This window comes from Rhinoderma darwinii (genome assembly GCF_050947455.1).
Source record: "Rhinoderma darwinii isolate aRhiDar2 chromosome 1 unlocalized genomic scaffold, aRhiDar2.hap1 SUPER_1_unloc_27, whole genome shotgun sequence".
NCBI classification, from domain to species: Eukaryota; Metazoa; Chordata; class Amphibia; order Anura; family Rhinodermatidae; genus Rhinoderma; species Rhinoderma darwinii.
Window position 1 is genome coordinate 205,905 of NW_027461664.1, and position 19,993 is coordinate 225,897.

Below are 19,993 nucleotides of genomic sequence, written 5' to 3' on the forward strand. Positions count from 1 at the left end.
AATCACCTGAAATATAAAACCCCTCACACCGCGCAATCACCGGAAATATAAACCCCTCACACCGCGCAATCACCGGAAATATAAACCCCTCACACCGCGCAATCACCGGAAATATAAAACCCCTCCCACCGCGCAATCACCGGAAATATAAACCCCCTCACACCGCGCAATCACCGGAAATATAAACCCCTCACACCGCGCAATCACCGGAAATATAAAACCCCTCACACCGCGCAATCACCGGAAATATAAACCCCCCCACACCGCGCAATCACCGGAAATATAAACCCCCTCACACCGCGCAATCACCGGAAATATAAAACCCCTCACACCGCGCAATCACCGGAAATATAAAACCCCTCACACCGCGCAATCACCGGAAATATAAACCCCCTCACACCGCGCAATCACCGGAAATATAAAACCCCTCACACCGCGCAATCACCGGAAATATAAAACCCCTCACACCGCGCAATCACCGGAAATATAAACCCCCCCACACCGCGCAATCACTGGAAATATAAACCCCTCACACCGCGCAATCACCGGAAATATAAAACCCCCCACACCGCGCCATCACCGGAAATATAAAACCGCTCACACCGCGCAATCACCGTAAATATATACCCCCTCACACCGCGCAATCACCGGAAATATAAAACCCCTCACACCGCGCAATCACCGGAAATATAAAACCCCTCACACCGCGCAATCACCGGAAATATAAACCCCCTCACACCGCGCAATCACCGGAAATATAAAACCCCTCACACCGCGCAATCACCGGAAATATAAAACCCCTCACACCGCGCAATCACCGGAAATATAAACCCCCCCACACCGCACAATCACTGGAAATATAAACCCCTCACACCGCGCAATCACCGGAAATATAAAACCCCCCACACCGCGCCATCACCGGAAATATAAAACCGCTCACACCGCGCAATCACCGTAAATATATACCCCCTCACACCGCGCAATCACCGGAAATATAAAACCCCTCACACCGCGCAATCACCGGAAATATAAAACTCCTCACACCGCGCAATCACCGGAAATATAAACCCCTCACACCGCGCAATCACCGGAAATATAAACCCCTCACACCGCGCAATCACCGGAAATATAAACTCCCTCACACCGCGCAATCACCGGAAATATAAAACCCCTCACACCGCGCAATCACCGGAAATATAAAACCCCTCACACCGCGCAATCACCTGAAATATAAAACCCCCTCACACCACGCAATCACCGGAAATATAAAACCCCCTCACACAGCGCAATCACCAGAAATATAAAACCCCTCACACCGCGCAATCACCAGAAATATAAAACCCCTCACACCGCGCAATCACCGGAAATATAAACCCCTCACACCGCGCAATCACCGGAAATATAAAACCACACACACCGCGCAATCACAGGAAATATAAAACCCCTCACACCGCGCAATCACCAGAAATATAAACCCCTCACACCGCGCAATCACCGGAAGTATAAAACCCTCCACACCGCGCAATCACCGGAAATATAAAACCCCCACACCGCGCAATCACCGGAAATATAAAACCCCTCACACCGCGCAATCACCGGAAATATAAAACCTTCACACCGCGCAATCACCGGAAACATAAACCCCCTCACACCGCGCAATCACCGGAAATATAAACCCCCCACACCGCGCAATCACCGGAAATATAAAACCCCCCACACACCGCGCAATCACCAGAAATATAAAACCCCCCCACACCGCGCAATCACCGGAAATATAACACCCCTCACACCGCGCAATCACCGGAAATATAACCCCCTCACACCGCGTAATCACCGGAAATATAAAACCCCTCACACCGCGCAATCACCGGAAATATAAAACCCCTCACACCGCGCAATCACCGGAAATATAAACCCCCCCACACCGCACAATCACCGGAAATATAAACCCCCCCACACCGCACAATCACCGGAAATATAAACCGCTCACACCGCGCAATCACCGGAAATATAAAACCGCTCACACCGCGCAATCACAGGAAATATAAAACCCCTCACACCGCGCAATCACCAGAAATATAAATCCCCTCACACCGCGCAATCCCTGGAAATATAAACCCCTCACACCGCGCAATCACCGGAAATATAAAACCCTCCACACCGCGCAATCACCGGAAATATAAAACCCCTCACACCGCGCAATCACCGGAAATATAACCCCTCACAACGCGCAATCACCGGAAATATAAAACCTTCACACCGCGCAATCACCGGAAACATAAACCCCCTCACACCGCGCAATCACCGGAAATATAAACCCCCCACACCGCGCAATCACCGGAAATATAAAACCCCCCACACACCGCGCAATCACCAGAAATATAAAACCCCCCCACACCACGCAATCACCGGAAATATATAACCCCCCCACACCGCGCAATCACCGGAAATATAAAACCCCTCACACCGCGCAATCACCGGAAATATAAACCCCTCACGCCGCGCAATCACCGGAAATATAAAACCCTCACACCGCACAATCACCGGAAATATAAACCTTTCACACCGCGCAATCACCGGAAATATAAACCCCTCACACCGAGCAATCACCGGAAATATAAACCCCTTACACCGCGCAATCACCGGAAATATAAAACCCCTCACACCGCGCAATCACCGGAAATATAAACCCCTCACACCGCGCAATCACTGGAAATATAAAACCCCTCACACCGCGCAGTCACCGGAAATATAAAACCCCTCACACCGCGCAATCACCGAAAATATAAACCCCCCCACACCGCACAATCACCGGAAATATAAACCCCCCCACACCGCACAATCACCGGAAATATAAACCGCTCACACCGCGCAATCACCGGAAATATAAAACCGCTCACACCGCGCAATCACAGGAAATATAAAACCCCTCACACCGCGCAATCACCAGAAATATAAAACCCCTCACACCGCGCAATCACCGGAAATATAAACCCCTCACACCGCGCAATCACCGGAAATATAAAACCACACACCGCGCAATCACAGGAAATATAAAACCCCTCACACCGCGCAATCACCAGAAATATAAACCCCTCACACCGCGCAATCACCGGAAATATAAAACCCTCCACACCGCGCAATCACCGGAAATATAAAACCCCCACACCGCGCAATCACCGGAAATATAAAACCCCTCACACCGCGCAATGACCGGAAATATAACCCCTCACAACGCGCAATCACCGGAAATATAAAACCTTCACACCGCGCAATCACCGGAAACATAAACCCCCCACACACCGCGCAATCACCAGAAATATAAAACCCCCCCACACCGCGCAATCACCGGAAATATAACACCCCTCACACCGCGCAATCACCGGAAATATAACCCCCTCACACCGCGTAATCACCGGAAATATAAAACCCCTCACACCGCGCAATCACCGGAAATATAACCCCCTCACACAGCGTAATCACCGGAAATATAAAACCCCTCACACCGCGCAATCACCGGAAATATAAAACCCCTCACACCGCGCAATCACCGGAAATATAAACCCCCCCACACCGCACAATCACCGGAATATAAACCCCCCCACACCGCATAATCACCGGAAATATAAACCGCTCACACCGCGCAATCACCGGAAATATAAAACCGCTCACACCGCGCAATCAACGGAAATATAAAACCCCTCACACCGCGCAATCACCGGAAATATAAAACCCCTCACACCGCGCAATCACCGGAAATATAAACCCCCCACACCGCGCAATCACCGGAAATATAAAACCCCTCACACCGCGCAATCACCGGAAATATAAACCCCTCACACCGCGCAATCACCGGAAATATAAAACTCCTCACAACGCGCAATCACCGGAAATATAAAACTCCTCACAACGCGCTATCACCGGAAATATAAAACCCCTCACACCGCGCAATCACCGGAAATATAAAACCCTCCACACCGTGCAATCACCGGAAATATAAAACCCCCCACACCGCGCAATCACCGGAAATATAAAACTCCTCACACCGCGCAATCACCGGAAATATAAACCACCCACACCGCGCAATCACCGGAAATATAAAACACCTCACACCGCGCAATCACCGGAAATATAAACCCCTCACACCGCGCAATCACCGGAAATATAAACCCCTCACACAGCTCAATCACCGGAAATATAAAACCCCTCACACCGCGCAATCACCGGAAATATAAACCTCCCCCACACCGCGTAATCACCGGAAATATAAAACTTCCTCACACCGCGCAATGACCGGAATTATAAACCACTCACACCGCGCAATCACCGGAAATATAAACCCCTCACACCGCGCAATCACCGGAAATATAAAACCCTCCACACCGCGCAATCACCGGAAATATAAAACCCCCACACCGCGCAATCACCGGAAATATAAAACCCCTCACACCGCGCAATCACCGGAAATATAACCCCTCACAACGCGCAATCACCGGAAATATAAAACCTTCACACCGCGCAATCACCGGAAATATAAACCCCCTCACACCGCGCAATCACCGGAAATATAAACCCCCCACATCGCGCAATCACCGGAAATATAAACCCCCCACATCGCGCAATCACCGGAAATATAAAACCCCCCACACACCGCGCAATCACCAGAAATATAAAACCCCCCCACACCGCGCAATCACCGGAAATATAACACCCCTCACACCGCGCAATCACCGGAAATATAAACCCCCCACATCGCGCAATCACCGGAAATATAAAACCCCCCACACACCGCGCAATCACCAGAAATATAAAACCCCCCCACACCGCGCAATCACCGGAAATATAACACCCCTCACACCGCGCAATCACCGGAAATATAACCCCCTCACACCGCGTATTCACCGGAAATATAAAACCCCTCACACCGCGCAATCACCGGAAATATAAAACCCCTCACACCGCGCAATCACCGGAAATATAAACCCCCCCACACCGCACAATCACCGGAAATATAAACCCCCCCACACCGCACAATCACCGGAAATATAAACCGCTCACACCGCGCAATCACCGGAAATATAAAACCGCTCACACCGCGCAATCACCGGAAATATAAAACCCCTCACACCGCGCAATCACCGGAAATATAAACCCCCCACACCGCGCAATCACCGGAAATATAAAACTCCTCACAACGCGCAATCACCGGAAATATAAAACCCCTCACACCGCGCAATCACCGGAAATATAAGCCCCTCACACCGCGCAATCACCGGAAATATAAAACTCCTCACAACGCGCAATCACTGGAAATATAAAACTCCTCACAACGCGCTATCACCGGAAATATAAAACCCCTCACACCGCGCAATCACCGGAAATATAAACCCCTCACACCGCGCAATCACCGGAAATATAAAACCCCTCACACCGTGCAATTACCGGAAATATAAACCCCCCCCCACACCGTGCAATCACCGGAAATATAAACCCCTCACACCGCGCAATCACCGGAAATATAAAACCCCCCACACCGCGCAATCACCGGAAATATAAAACCCTCCACACCGTGCAATCACCGGAAATATAAAACCCCCCACACCGCGCAATCACCGGAAATATAAAACTCCTCACACCGCGCAATCACCGGAAATATAAACCACCCACACCGCGCAATCATCGGAAATATAAAACACCTCACACCGCGCAATCACCGGAAATATAAACCCCTCACACCGCGCAATCACCGGAAATATAAACCCCTCACACCGCTCAATCACCGGAAATATAAAACCCCTCACACCGCGCAATCACCGGAAATATAAACCTCCCCCACACCGCGTAATCACCGGAAATATAAAACTCCCTCACACCGCGCAATCACCGGAATTATAAACCACTCACACCGCGCAATCACCGGAAATATAAACCCCTCACACCGCGCAATCACCGGAAATATAAAACCCCTCACACAGCGCAATCACCGGAAATATGACCCCTCACACCGCGCAATCACCGGAAATATGACACCCCTCACACCGCGCAATCACCGGAAATATAAAACCCCCCACACCGCGCAATCACCGGAAATATAAAACCCCCCACACCGCGCAATCACCGGAAATACATAACCCCCCCACACCGCGCAATCACCGGAAATATAAAACCCCTCACACCGCGCAATCACCGGAAATATAAACCCCTCACGCCGCGCAATCACCGGAAATATAAAACCCTCACACCGCACAATCACCGGAAATATAAACCTTTCACACCGCGCAATCACCGGAAATATAAACCCCTCACACCGAGCAATCACCGGAAATATAAACCCCTTACACCGCGCAATCACCGGAAATATAAAACCCCTCACACCGCGCAATCACCGGAAATATAAACCCCTCACACCGCGCAATCACCGGAAATATAAAACTCCTCACAACGCGCAATCACCGGAAATATAAACCCCTCACACCGCGCAATCACCGGAAATATAAAACCCCTCACACCGCGCAATCACCGGAAATATAAACCCGTCACACCGCGCAATCACCGGAAATATAAACCCCTCACACCCCGCAATCACAGGAAATATAAACCCCCTCACACTGCACAATCACCGGAAATATAAAACCCCTCACACCGCGCAATCACCGGAAATATAAAACCCCTAACACCGCGCAATCACCGGAAATATAAAACCCCTCACACCGCGCAATCACTGGAAATATAAAACTCCTCACACGGCGCAATCATCAGAAATATAAAACTCCTCACACCGCGCAATCACCGGAAATATAAAACGTTCTGTCTCACAAAATAGCGACGCAAAACGGTTTTCTTTTTTGAACAAATTTTTCTTTCCTTGTCGAAGAAAAATCTCAAAATTTGGTGTCGTCGTAATCGTATTGACCCGGAGAATAAAGGTAACAAGTCATTTTCACCGCATGGTGAACGCCGCAAAAACTAAACCTAAAAATCAATAGGATTCACTGCGTTTTCCTCTATTCCAGCCCACAATTGTTTCCTCTTTCCCAGCACATTATAGGGGACAATAAAGGGGTTTTCCACGATCGGACAACTGATGACCTTCACCAGATAGGTCATCAGTATATGATCTGTGGGGGTCCGACACCCGGACTCCGCACCGATCATCTGCTCCAGCTGCCTCAAAACACCGTTCAAAACATCCGGCAGCCGGAGCAGCTGATCTGTTCGTTGTCCGGGTGTCGGACCCCCACCATCATATACTGATGACCTATCCAGTGGAGGTCATCCGTTGTCTGATCGTGGAAAACCCCTTTTAAAATTACTTCACGTCCAGCACAAGGCATGTTCTCATACGGCTATGCCAACGGAAAAACAACAAAAGTTCTGGCTTTTGGAAGGAGGGAGGAAAAATTTGAATTGGCTGCGTGTCCAAGGGGTTAAGTACATAAGAAGAGACAAACATTAATGAATGACAGACTGGTCCAGAGGGAGAGAGACCCTGCTCTCGTAGACTGCACTCTACAAGAGAAGGAGAGACCCTGCCCGTGTAGACTGCACTCTACAAGAGAAGGAGAGACCCTGCCCGCGTAGCCTGCACTCTACAAGAGAAGGAGAGACCCTGCCCACATAGACTGCACTCTACAAGAGAAGGAGAGACCCTGCCCGTGTAGACTGCACTCTACAAGAGAAGGAGAGACCCTGCCCGCGTAGCCTGCACTCTACAAGAGAAGGAGAGACCCTGCCCACATAGACTGCACTCTACAAGAGAAGGAGAGACCCTACCCGCGTATACTGCACTCTACAAGAGAAGGAGAGACCCTGCCCGCGTAGACTGCACTCTACAAGAGAAGGAGAGACCCTGCCCGCGTAGACTGCACTCTACAAGAGAAGGAGAGACCCTGGCCACATAGACTGCACGCTACAAGAGAAGGAGAGACCCTACCCGCGTAGACTGTACTTTACAATAGGAGAGAGACCTTGCCCGCGTAGACTGCACTCTACAAGAGAAGGAGAGACCCTGCCCACATAGACTGCACTTTACAAGAGGAGAGACCCTGCCCGCGTAGACTGCACTCTACAAGAGAAGGAGAGACCCTGCCCACATAGACTGCACTCTACAAGAGAAGGAGAGATCCTGCCCACATAGACTACACTCTACAAGAGAAGGAGAGACCCTGCCCTCATAGACTATACTCTACAAGAGAAGGAGAGACCCTGCCCGTGTAGACTGCACTCTACAAGAGAAGGAGAGATCCTGCCCACATAGACTACACTCTACAAGAGAAGGAGAGACCCTGCCCGTGTAGACTACATTCTACAAGAGAAGGAAAGACCCTGCCCGTGTAGACTGCACTCTACAAGAGAAGGAGAGACCCTGCCCGTGTAGACTGCACTCTACAAGAGAAGGAGAGATCCTGCCCACATAGACTACACTCTACAAGAGAAGGAGAGACCCTGCCCACATAGACTGCACTCTACAAGAGAAGGAGAGATCCTGCCCGTGTAGACTGCACTCTACAAGAGAAGGAGAGATCCTGCCCACATAGACTACACTCTACAAGAGAAGGAGAGACCCTGCCCACATAGACTGCACTCTACAAGAGAAGGAGAGATCCTGCCCGTGTAGACTGCACTCTACAAGAGAAGGAGAGATCCTGCCCGTGTAGACTGCACTCTACAAGAGGAGAGACCCTGCCCACATAGACTGCACTCTACAAGAGAAGGAGAGAACCTTCCCACATAGACTGCACTATACAAGAGGAGAGACCCTGCCCGCGTAGACTGCACTCTACAAGAGAAGGAGAGAACCTGCCCACATAGACTACACTCTACAAGAGAAGGAGAGACCTTGCCCACATAGACTGCACTCTACAATAGGAGAGACCCTGCCCGCATAGACACTACAAGAGGAGACAGTAGGTGAGGGTAGAAGCTGGTCATCCGGTGGAGTAGTGGCTGCCGGTTATTTTAGGGTGTAAGCTTTTCTGAAGAGGGGGTGTTCAGGTTACTAGTGAAGGTTTGGATAGTGGGAGAGATCTGATGAGTTGGGCTAAAGAGGTCAGAATGTGGGGGAAGCACGGGAGAAATCTAGATGATGATGTGAGGAACAGATAAAATGAGAACAAAGAAGGTCTTGTGAGGACCGGAGATTATGTGTGGGAAGTTATCAGGAGATTAGGGCAGAGATGTATGGAGGGGATGGTTTGTTGACATCCTTGCATGTCATTTTTAATATGTATAACTTAATTTAGTAGGCAATGGGTGGCCAGTGACCGCAGAGGTGGAATGAGGGGAGAGGTAGATTTACCCTTGCAGCTGAGTTGAGAATGGGTAGGAGGGGTGCAATAGTGTTAGATGGGAAGCCACAGAGAAGGATGTTGGAGTAGTCTAGACAGTAGATGATGAGGGCATATATACTGGCATGTTTGTCTGTTCGAGGAAAGACTGACTTCAAGAGGTTTTTGAGGTGGAGACAGCAAGAAGTGGTAAGCGCTTGGCTGTGCTATTTGAAATTAAGGGTTATCCCAATGCAGCGGACCTGTGAGACCGGGAAATGTGTGGAGCCATTAACTGTGATTTGATAGTTCTGGTAAGGGGGTTGAGTGAAATGGGGAAAAGATGATTCCGTTTTCTCCATGTTAATCTTAAGGAAGTGGGAGGTGAAAGAGGAGATAACTGTTAGACATTCTAGATAACAGGGAGGTAACATCAAGACCAGAGGCACTGGCGTAGCTATAGGGGTCGCAGCGGTCGCAATTGCGACCGGGCCCCGAAGCCAGGGGGGCCCACGGCCCCCCGCACCACATCAATAAAAAGTTACTATAGTAACTCGGGCCGCGGGCCCCTGTTACTATAGTAACATACTTTACTTACCTTCCTGGTTCCGGATCGCAGCGGAGGTCCTGACGTCAAGCGCTGTGCGCAGCGCATGATGTCACAGCGCTATGCCGCCGCGCACAGCATCGAGACTACAGAACTCCCGCCGCGGCCGAAGAGGAAGGTAAGGTTAGCCCTGACTGGCGGGGTCTGACTCCCGGGACCCGCCAATCAGCTGTTTTGAAGGGGCCGCAGCACTCGTACGAGAGCTGCTCCCCTTCATTCCTGTCACTTCATTCCGGTCACACTGTGAAACGGTGTCGGCGATTCACAGTGTGGGCGAGTAGTGAAATGAAGGGGAAGCAGCTCTCGTACGAGTGCTGCGGCCCCTTCAAAACAGATGATTGGCGGGACCCGGGAGACACATCAGCTATTGATGGCCTATCCTGTGGATAGGCCATCAATGTTTAGGGACTGCACAACCCCTAAGCCTACGATGTAGCAGGCTTAGGGGGCCCATGAGACAGGATCACAGATTATGTGATCCTGTCTGCTGGGCCCTGTATCTAAGCCAATCACATGGTAGGCTTAGATACATGGCCCATGCGTGATCCTGTCTGCTGGGCCCTGTATCTAAGCCTACCACACTGTAGGTTTAGATACAGGGCCCCAGCACACAGTAATCTTATACTGTATAAGATTACTGTCTGCTGGACCCTGTAACTAAGCCTACCTTGTGGTAGGCTTAGATACAGGGTCCCACAGACAGTATCACACATGGGCCCTGTATCTAAGCCTTAGGGTATGTGCACAGACACTAATTACGTCCGTAATTGACGGACGTATTTCGGCCGCAAGTACCGAACACAGTGCAGTGAGCCGGGCTCCTAGCATTATAGTTATGTACGACGCTAGGAGTCCCTGGCTCGCTGCAGGACAACTGTCCCATACTGTAAACATGTTTTCAGTACGGGACAGTTGTCCGGCAGCGAGGCAGGGACTCCTAGCGTCGTACATAAGTACGACGCTAGGAGCCCGGCTCCCTGCACTGTGTTCGGTCCGGTACTTGCGGCCGAAATACGTCCGTCAATTACGGACGTAATTAGTGTGTGTGCACATACCCTAACACATGTGTTACTAATCATTTTTTGTGTGTTTTCTTACAGGTTCGGTCGTTGGACTACGGCGGATTCCAGGACTACTTCGATGACAGCTTTTTTTTTATTAATAAAATGGTTAATGAGGGTTGTGTGTGTTTTTTTTTTTATTTCAATAAAATATTTTTTCTATGTCTTTGTGTTTTTTTTTTAAACTATATTACTACCGCCTTAGTAATGGCCGCCGGCTGATTGACAGCGTCCATTGCTAAGGCGGGACTTAGTGTTAGCTGCTGCAGAGGCTAACACTAACCCCCTTTATTACCCCGGTACCCACCGCCACCAGGGGTGCTGGGAAGAGCCGGGTACGATCCAGTACCTGACCATCTGTAGTGATGGTCGGCCACTGGGGTGGCCGCAGGCTGGTATTATCAGGAGGGGAAAGGCCAAAAACAGTGGCCCTTCCCATCCTGGTAATGCTGCCTGCTGCTGCTTTATTGTATCTGGCTGGTTATGAAAATGGGGGGGACCCCACGTAATTTAAAAAAAAAAATAAAAAAAAATTATTGGAAAGAACGATGTCGGGTCCCCCCCAATTTTCATAACCAGCCAGATACAACACAGCAGCAGCAGGCAGCATTACAAGGGTGGGAAGGGCCACTGTTTTTGGCCTTCCCCAGCCTAATACTACCAGCCTGCGGCCACCCCGGTGCCTGCCCGTCACTACAGATGGTCGGGTACTGGTTTGTACCCGGCTCTTCCCAGTACCCCTGGTGGCGGTGGGTACCGGGGTAATAATGGAGGTTAGTGTAGCCTCTGCACCGGCTAACATTAAGCCTCGCCTTAGTAATGGAGATTGTCAATCAGCCAGCGGCCATTACTAAGCGGGTGATAATAAAGTTTAAAAAGATACAAGCACATAGAAAAAAATATTTTATTGAAATTAAAAAACACAACCCTCATTAACCATTTTATTGAGAATAAAAGAAACGCCGTCATTGAAGTCCTCGTATCCGAAGTCCAACAACCGAACCTGTAAAAAAAAACACAAACACACAAAAATAATCAGTAACACATAAAGAAACAAAATTATTATTCTTACCTATCCTGGGTCCAGCGCTGGAGCCGCAATGTCAGCGAGCTGGGCCCTGTATCTAATCCTATCATGTGTGATACAGTCTGCTGAGCTGTGTATCTAATCCAATCATGTATGATACTGTCTGCTGGGCCCTATATCTAATCCGATCATGTGTGATACTGTCTGCTGAGCCACTGTATCTAATCCTATCATGTGTGATACTGTCTGCTGAGCCACTGTATCTAATCCTATCATGTGTGGTACTGTCTGCTGAGCCACTGTATCTAATCCTATCATGTGTGATACTGTCTGCTGAGCCACTGTATCTAATCCTATCATGTGTGGTACTGTCTGCTGAGCCACTGTATCTAATCCTATCATGTGTGATACTGTCTGCTGTGCCACTGTATCTAATCCTATCATGTGTGATACTGTCTGCTGAGCTGTGTATCTAATCCTATCATGTGTGATACTGCCTTCTGAGCCACTGTATCTAATCCTATCATGTGTGATACTGTCTGCTCAGCCACTGTATCTAATCCTATCCATAGTTTATAGGGTCGTAGTGCTATAGATATGCTATGCTGTCTCATATACACACTTTTTTTTGGGGCGGACACATATGTATTGGGGCTATTTCCCGGACATTTTAAGCCCTGAGGGTATGTTCACACAGCAGCGTCCGTTACGGCTGAAATTACTGTGCTGTTTTCAGGAGAAAACAGCACCGTAATTTCAGCCGTAATGGCATGTGCAGGCGTCTTTTGCTGCGTCCATTACGGAAGTAATTGAAGCTGGTTTTCCATGGAGTCCATGGAAAACGGCTCCATTTACGTCTGAAGAAGTGACAGGTACTTTTTTACGCGCCGCCTTTTGACAGCGGCGCGTAAAAAAAAAATGACCGTCGGCACAGAACATCGTAAGACCCATTCAAATGAGTGGGCAGATGTTTGCCGACGCTTTTGAGCCGCATTTTCGGACGTAATTCAATGCTAAAACGCCCGAATTACGTCCGTAAATAGTGTGTGTGAACCCAGCCTTAGTGACGCCCCGGCTGCTAGTGCTGCATTGTTGGGTCACTTAGGAGACCCAGCGATGCAGCTGAAAGCGGACCGTCGGCCATGAGAAGTTTGCGTGGGGGGGGGGGGGGCCAGTAAGAATTTTTGCATCGGGGCCCATGAGCCTCTAGCTACGCCCCTGACCAGAGGTAAATTTGACCAAAGATTTAGATGGAGAAAAGTAAGGGATCCAGAACACTGAGACCCATGAGGGAGCGATAGTAAATCTTTAGTTGGTAAGGTATGAGGAGATCCAGGAGAGGGCCAAGTCTGTGATGTCAAGGGACTAGAGAATTTGTATCAGGAGGGTGTGATCGACTGTGCCGAAGGTGGTGGACAGGTCTAGAAGGAGGAGCACAGAGTAATGTAGAAGCAGAGGACAGGTCTAGAAGGAGGAGCACAGAGTAATGTAGAAGCAGAGGACAGGTCTAGAAGAAGGAGGAGCACAGAGTAATGTAGAAGCAGAGGACAGGTCTAGAAGGAGGAGCACAGAGCAATGTAGAAGCAGAGGACAGGTCTAGAAGGAGAAGCACAGAGTAATGTAGAAGCAGAGGACAGGTCTAGAAGGAGGAGCACAGAGCAATGTAGAAGCAGAGGACAGGTCTAGAAGAAGGAGGAGCACAGAGTAATGTAGAAGCAGAGGACAGGTCTAGAAGGAGAGGCACAGAGTAATGTAGAAGCAGAGGACAGGTCTAGAAGGAGGAGCACAGAGTAATGTAGAAGCAGAGGACAGGTCTAGAAGGAGGAGCACAGAGTAATGTAGAAGCAGAGGACAGGTCTAGAAGGAGGAGCACAGAGTAATGTAGAAGCAGAGGACAGGTCTAGAAGGAGGAGCACAGAGTAATGTAGAAGCAGAGGACAGGTCTAGAAGGAGGAGCACAGAGTAATGTAGAAACAGAGGACAGGTCTAGAAGGAGGAGCACAGAGTAATGTAGAAGCAGAGGACAGGTCTAGAAGGAGCACAGAATAATGAAGAAGTGGGGGAACAGGTTTAAAAGGAAAAGCACCAAGTAATGTAGACGATGGAGGACAGGTCACGCTTTACAGAAGTCTGTGTGTAAGATGTGACTGCTAAGTGATAAGATGATGCAGAGATCCTGCACACCCAGCACAATACATGCTGCTTCCTCACACTAAACTACCAGGACATACACACTGTATTGGTGGGACGTACTGCGCATGCACACTGGTCTGGCGGGACCTTCCGCGCCTGCGCACTGGTCTGGCGGGACCTTCCGCGCCTGCGCACTGGTCTGGCGGGACCTTCCGCGCCTGCCCACTGGTCTGGCGGGACCTTCCGCGCCTGCCCACTGGTCTGGCGGGACCTTCCGCTCCTGCCCACTGGTCTGGCGGGACCTTCCGCACATGCTCGCAGGACTGGCGGGACCTTCCGCACATGCTCGCAGGACTGGCGGGACCTTCTGCACATTCACACGTGACCGCCGGTTCCCATTAACCATGGTTAGTATCTGTCTTTCAGATGTGAATAAAGTTACTATCCGGTAAAATAATCTACAAGGAAAAGGGGAATACTATAATAATTAAGAATTTTAGATGTCTCTGAAGATCCAGGATCTCTGAGGTAACTTCTAATATCTGTAAAAACTTATATTAGGGGTGTATTCATTCATAAAGGGCATCTGTCACATTGACCACCAGTCTGATCTGTTGGCAGCAAATTATATAGCAGGAGGACCTGAGCAGATTGTGTCTCTCCATTCACTTCTATAGGAGTTACAGGAACCGCCTAACAAGGCCATCCAGAGGTGGAGCCGCATCTATCAGACATTTCTGCCATATCCTGGGGAGAGTTGTCCGTGTTGGGAATACCCCTTTATTCCATGTGGTGACGGCTCTGAGAAGATGTTTCTCTCAATGATGAATAAGTGAGGTTCTGTATGTCACACATGATGTTGTCCCCTGTATGATTTCCATCTTCTCCTTTCTTCATAAAGACGTCTGCAGTACTAGATCCTCCAGTTCCTCCAGTTTTCTCATCTTCTCCTCCACAACGTTCCTTCTCCTGAATGACCCACCAAGGATGGACAAGCACAGGAATGAGATGAGCAGAAGAATATTAGACTTCACCTTGGAGATCATCTACCTGTTGAGCGGAGAGGTAAACTTTTCTACATTATAGAACAAGTCCCACATAGGGAAGGGACAATACATAATAGGAATAATCCAGTGTCCTGTATAACAACGTCCAGACCTTCCAAGTGACGTCAAGAAGCTGAAGATCAGCCACCAATATGGTCAGTTATGTGTCATGTCACCAATGCAGCAATAGTAATGTTGTAGTGCAATGAGAATGACCAGGAACCAGGAGGATCAGGATGACCTCTATATAGAAACATAGGAGATGACGGCAGGAGGAGAGCACATGGTCCATCTAGTCCCCCCAATATTATTTCCTTTTTAGTTTTGGCCTCGTTCTATTTTCTCAATGTCTTTTTGTAGGTGAGGTCTCCAGTATTACAGATGTGGGGTCACTAGAGGTCTATACAGCGGGGTCACAATCTCCCTCTTTCTACTGAGGGGGGAATACTGTGTTCAGTTCTCTAAGTGTCTCTCTCCATACACAGGAGTACACAATAGTGAAGAAGACATCGGGTGACTGTACGAGTCCCATCATCCATGAGTCAGGAGGATGGAGCAGTAGTCCCATCACAGAGCCTCCCCCTCACTCCCGGATACATGAGAAGAAGATCTTAGAACTGATCTACAAGATGACGGAGCTGCTGACTGGAGAGGTGACACTGCTGGGAATGCTGGGAAATTCTCCAGTAACAGCACTGGAGGTGTCTGGGTAATGACTGTATCATTGTGTGTGTCAGGTTCCTATAAGGTGTCAGGATGTCACTGTCTATCTCTCCATGAAGGAGTGGGAGTATCTAGAAGGACACAAGGATCTGTACGAGGAGGTCATGATGGAGGACTACCGGCCCCGCACATCACAAGGTGAGAAGAGACAGATATATATTGCCATTACTGTGGGCACAGGCTGGACTGGCGGTCATGTTGAGGCCTTAATACCGTCATGTGCAGCACATATACACGTGTGTACAATGACATGTAATGTAGGAGCTCCACAATTTCGGCTCCTTTTACATCACATTAGAGCCCTACGTTTCGTGCTGCCGGCTGCTCATAACTCTGCATTACAGGTCACATTACATTGTACAGCGCTGGCGGGCGTTCTGGATACAGGAGCCATGAAGACGGGCAGTACGCGCTGTCTCCTAATGCAGAGTTATGGGCAGCCGGCAGGGTGGACTATGGGCAGTCGTGCTGTAGTCAGAAGTAAACCTGGTAATACAAGTCATGTAGAAAGACGATTATCGGCACACTCCGGCAGTATAATAGTTTCCTATATAATGTCAGTATAATCGGAGGTTCTCTTTAATATTACAAGTTATGGGCACTAGATTCTGGAGATGGGACGCTGATCCAGGGATTTATTCTGATTTCCAGATTTGGAGTCGGGGAGGAGTTTTCCTCTAATGAGACAATTGTCATCCACCTCATGGGGGTTTTGTCTTCCTCTGGATCAACACGGTCGGATTATAGGTTGGTCTTGATGGACTTGTGTCTTTTTTCATCCTTAGTAACTGTAACACAGAATGTATGAAGCTAAATTTACCACGAATATAAAGTACAACGTGTTCCGAAAAAACAATCTCACAATGTCTTGGATAAGTAAAATCTTATTCCCACTTCTGATACGTCTCCACATGGCGTAAACACGGCGGAACGTCCAAAACTCATTTTTGGCGCGACGTGTAGATGAGATTTGTTAAAATCTCACCCTCATTGCTACTACTGTAATACGCTGCAGATTTTCTCGCAATTAAATACTTTGCAGAAAATCTGCATCTTATCAGCCCCGTGTGCACATACCCTTAAAGTGACACGTCAGATTTGAGAAATGGTTCTCTTAAACAGGTCAAAAATAGGCCATGGATTCCACTCCCAGAGGAGTCCCTGACATCACTGTCCATATATGGACAGAGACGTCAGGGGCTCCCTCTAGAAGCACAATTTCCAGCCAAGTTGACGGCAACGCTCTGGCAAATGATTCCGCTCCTAGAGGGAGCTTCAGTGGCGCTATCTACAGGGGATGAGGTGCTATCTGCAGGGGTTTGGCATAAGTTTGATTAAACTAAGGGGGAGATGTGCCGGCACTTGTGGAGAGAGCCGGCGGACAGGAAAGTACAACCCTGTTCCATTCTGCCAATATTTATTTATGTGACACCTGCCCAGGGCATCAGGAGTTGGAAAGTATATAGCCATGTCGTGAAGGGGTTAATTAATATGTATAGAAAATATTGCCTACAGAGGTGTACACAGCCTTTAAGAGGCTAATAAGCAAGTGACACCCAGACCATTTTTGGTTGCAGGTAACTAAATAGAGGCGTCCTGTGTCCCGCCACGTTCATGTGTATCCGCGTCCACAGAGGGCAGATACAGGTAAATACTATGGTGGAGCAGGGAGCCAGTTACGCCCCGCCGTTCGCTCTGGTAGGGCACAGTCTACTTTAGGCCGGCGGCTTACAAGGTGCAGGAACATCGACACCGGTAGTGAGGACCTCAACATTGTAATTCCGGCTCTGATCAGTACACATAGAAGTGTAGAGAGAAGTGTGTGATCTATAGACAGATATACAGTAGTCATGTATTCAGTCCCTGTGTGTTTCCTACAGATGGATCCAGTAGGAGAAATCCACCAGAGAGATGTCCCAGTCCTCTGTATTCCCAGGACTGTCCAGAGGAAAATCCCAATGTCCCAGAGAATCATCAGGTAGATGAAGCTGAGCCGTATACCAGGTCTATATAGGGGGGTGCGGAGCTTTTCGGTCCTGCGGTCATTAGGGATGTCACGATACCAGAATTTGGACTCCGATACCGATACTTCGTGTAGTATTGCGATTTCGATATCAAAACGATACTTTACCAACAGTAATAAAAAATAATAAAAAAGTTCTTCCGTTTTCTGATGTGAGACGCGAGGCGTGATGATGAATGTAACCTCCATGTACCTCATTAATAGTAATTAACCCCATCATGTTTCTCAGTCATAATGGGTTAATGTGTGAGGTACATGATGGGGTTAATTACTATTACTGAGGTACATGGAGGTTAAATTCATCATCACGCCTCGTGCCTCACAATAATAAGTGACAGAAATATATACTGATAGTACACAGGCATATATCTATATACTGATAGTACACAGGCATATATCTATATACTGATAGTACACAGGCATATATCTATATACTAATAGTACACAGGCATATATCTATATACTGATAGCACACAGGCATATATCTATATACTGATAGTACACAGGCATATATCTATATACTGATAGTACACAGGCATATATCTATATACTGACAGTACACAGGCATATATCTATATACTGATAGTACACAGGCACATATCTATATACTGATAGTACACAGGCATATATCTATACACTGATAGTACACATGCATATATCTATACACTGATAATACACAGGCATATATCTATATACTGATAGCACACAGGCATATATCTATACACTGATAGTACACAGGCATATATCTATATACTGATAGTACACAGGCATATATCTATACACTGATAGTACACAGGCATACATCTATATACTGATAGTACACAGGCGTATATCTATATACTGATAGTACACAGGCGTATATCTATATACTGATAGCACACCGGCATATATCTATATACTGATAGTACACAGGCGTATATCTATATACTAATAGTACACAGGCATATATCTATATACTGATAGCACACAGGCATATATCTGTATACTGATAGTACACAGGCATATATCTATATACTGATAGTACACAGGCATATATCTATACACTGATAGTACACAGGCATACATCTATATACTGATAGTACACAGGCGTATATCTATATACTGATAGTACACAGGCGTATATCTATATACTGATAGTACACAGGCATATATCTATACACTGATAGTACACAGGCATATATCTATATACTGATAGCACACAGGCATATATCTATATACTGATAGTACACAGGCATATATCTATATACTGATAGCACACAGGCATATATCTATACACTGATAGTACACAGGCATATATCTATATACTGATAGCACACAGGCATATATCTGTATACTGATAGTACACAGGCATATATCTATATACTGATAGTACACAGGCATATATCTATACACTGATAGTACACAGGCATACATCTATATACTGATAGCACACAGGCATACATCTATATACTGATAGTACACAGGCATATATCTATATACTGATAGCACACAGGCATATATCTATATACTGATAGTACACAGGCATACATCTATATACTGATAGCACACAGGCATATATCTATATACTGATAGTACACAGGCATATATCTATATACTGATAGTACACAGTCATATATCTATACACTGATAGCACACAGGCATATATCTATATACTGATAGTACACAGGCATATATCTATATACTGATAGTACACAGGCATATATCTATATACTGATAGTACACAGGCATATATCTATATACTGATAGTACACAGGCATATATCTATACACTGATAGTACACAGGCATATATCTATATACTGATAGTACACAGGCATATATCTATATACTGATAGTACACAGGCATATATCTATACACTGATAGTACACAGGCATATATCTATACACTGATAGCACACAGGCATATATCTATACACTGATAGTACACAGGCATATATCTATACACTGATAGTACACAGGCATATATCTATATACTGATAGTACACAGCCATATATCTATATACTGATAGTACAGAGGCATATATCTATATACTGATAGTACACAGGCATATATCTATACACTGATAGCACACATGCATATATCTATATACTGATAGTACACAGGCATAT

The 19,993-nt window shown here is 47.5% G+C and overlaps 1 protein-coding gene across 1 annotated transcript in view; it reads left to right on the forward strand.

Moving 5' to 3' along the window:
• The window catches only part of LOC142671138 (oocyte zinc finger protein XlCOF8.4-like), a 75,882-nt gene that overhangs the window by 35,645 nt on the left and 20,244 nt on the right, over window positions 1–19,993 (forward strand). The window contains exons 2-6 of the mRNA XM_075847155.1: window positions 14,996–15,159; window positions 15,626–15,793; window positions 15,878–16,001; window positions 16,515–16,610; window positions 17,744–17,841. Coding sequence (XP_075703270.1) covers window positions 15,082–15,159; window positions 15,626–15,793; window positions 15,878–16,001; window positions 16,515–16,610; window positions 17,744–17,841 — 564 coding nt within the window. The 5' untranslated portion in view covers window positions 14,996–15,081. The remainder of the gene's footprint in view (window positions 1–14,995; window positions 15,160–15,625; window positions 15,794–15,877; window positions 16,002–16,514; window positions 16,611–17,743; window positions 17,842–19,993) is intronic.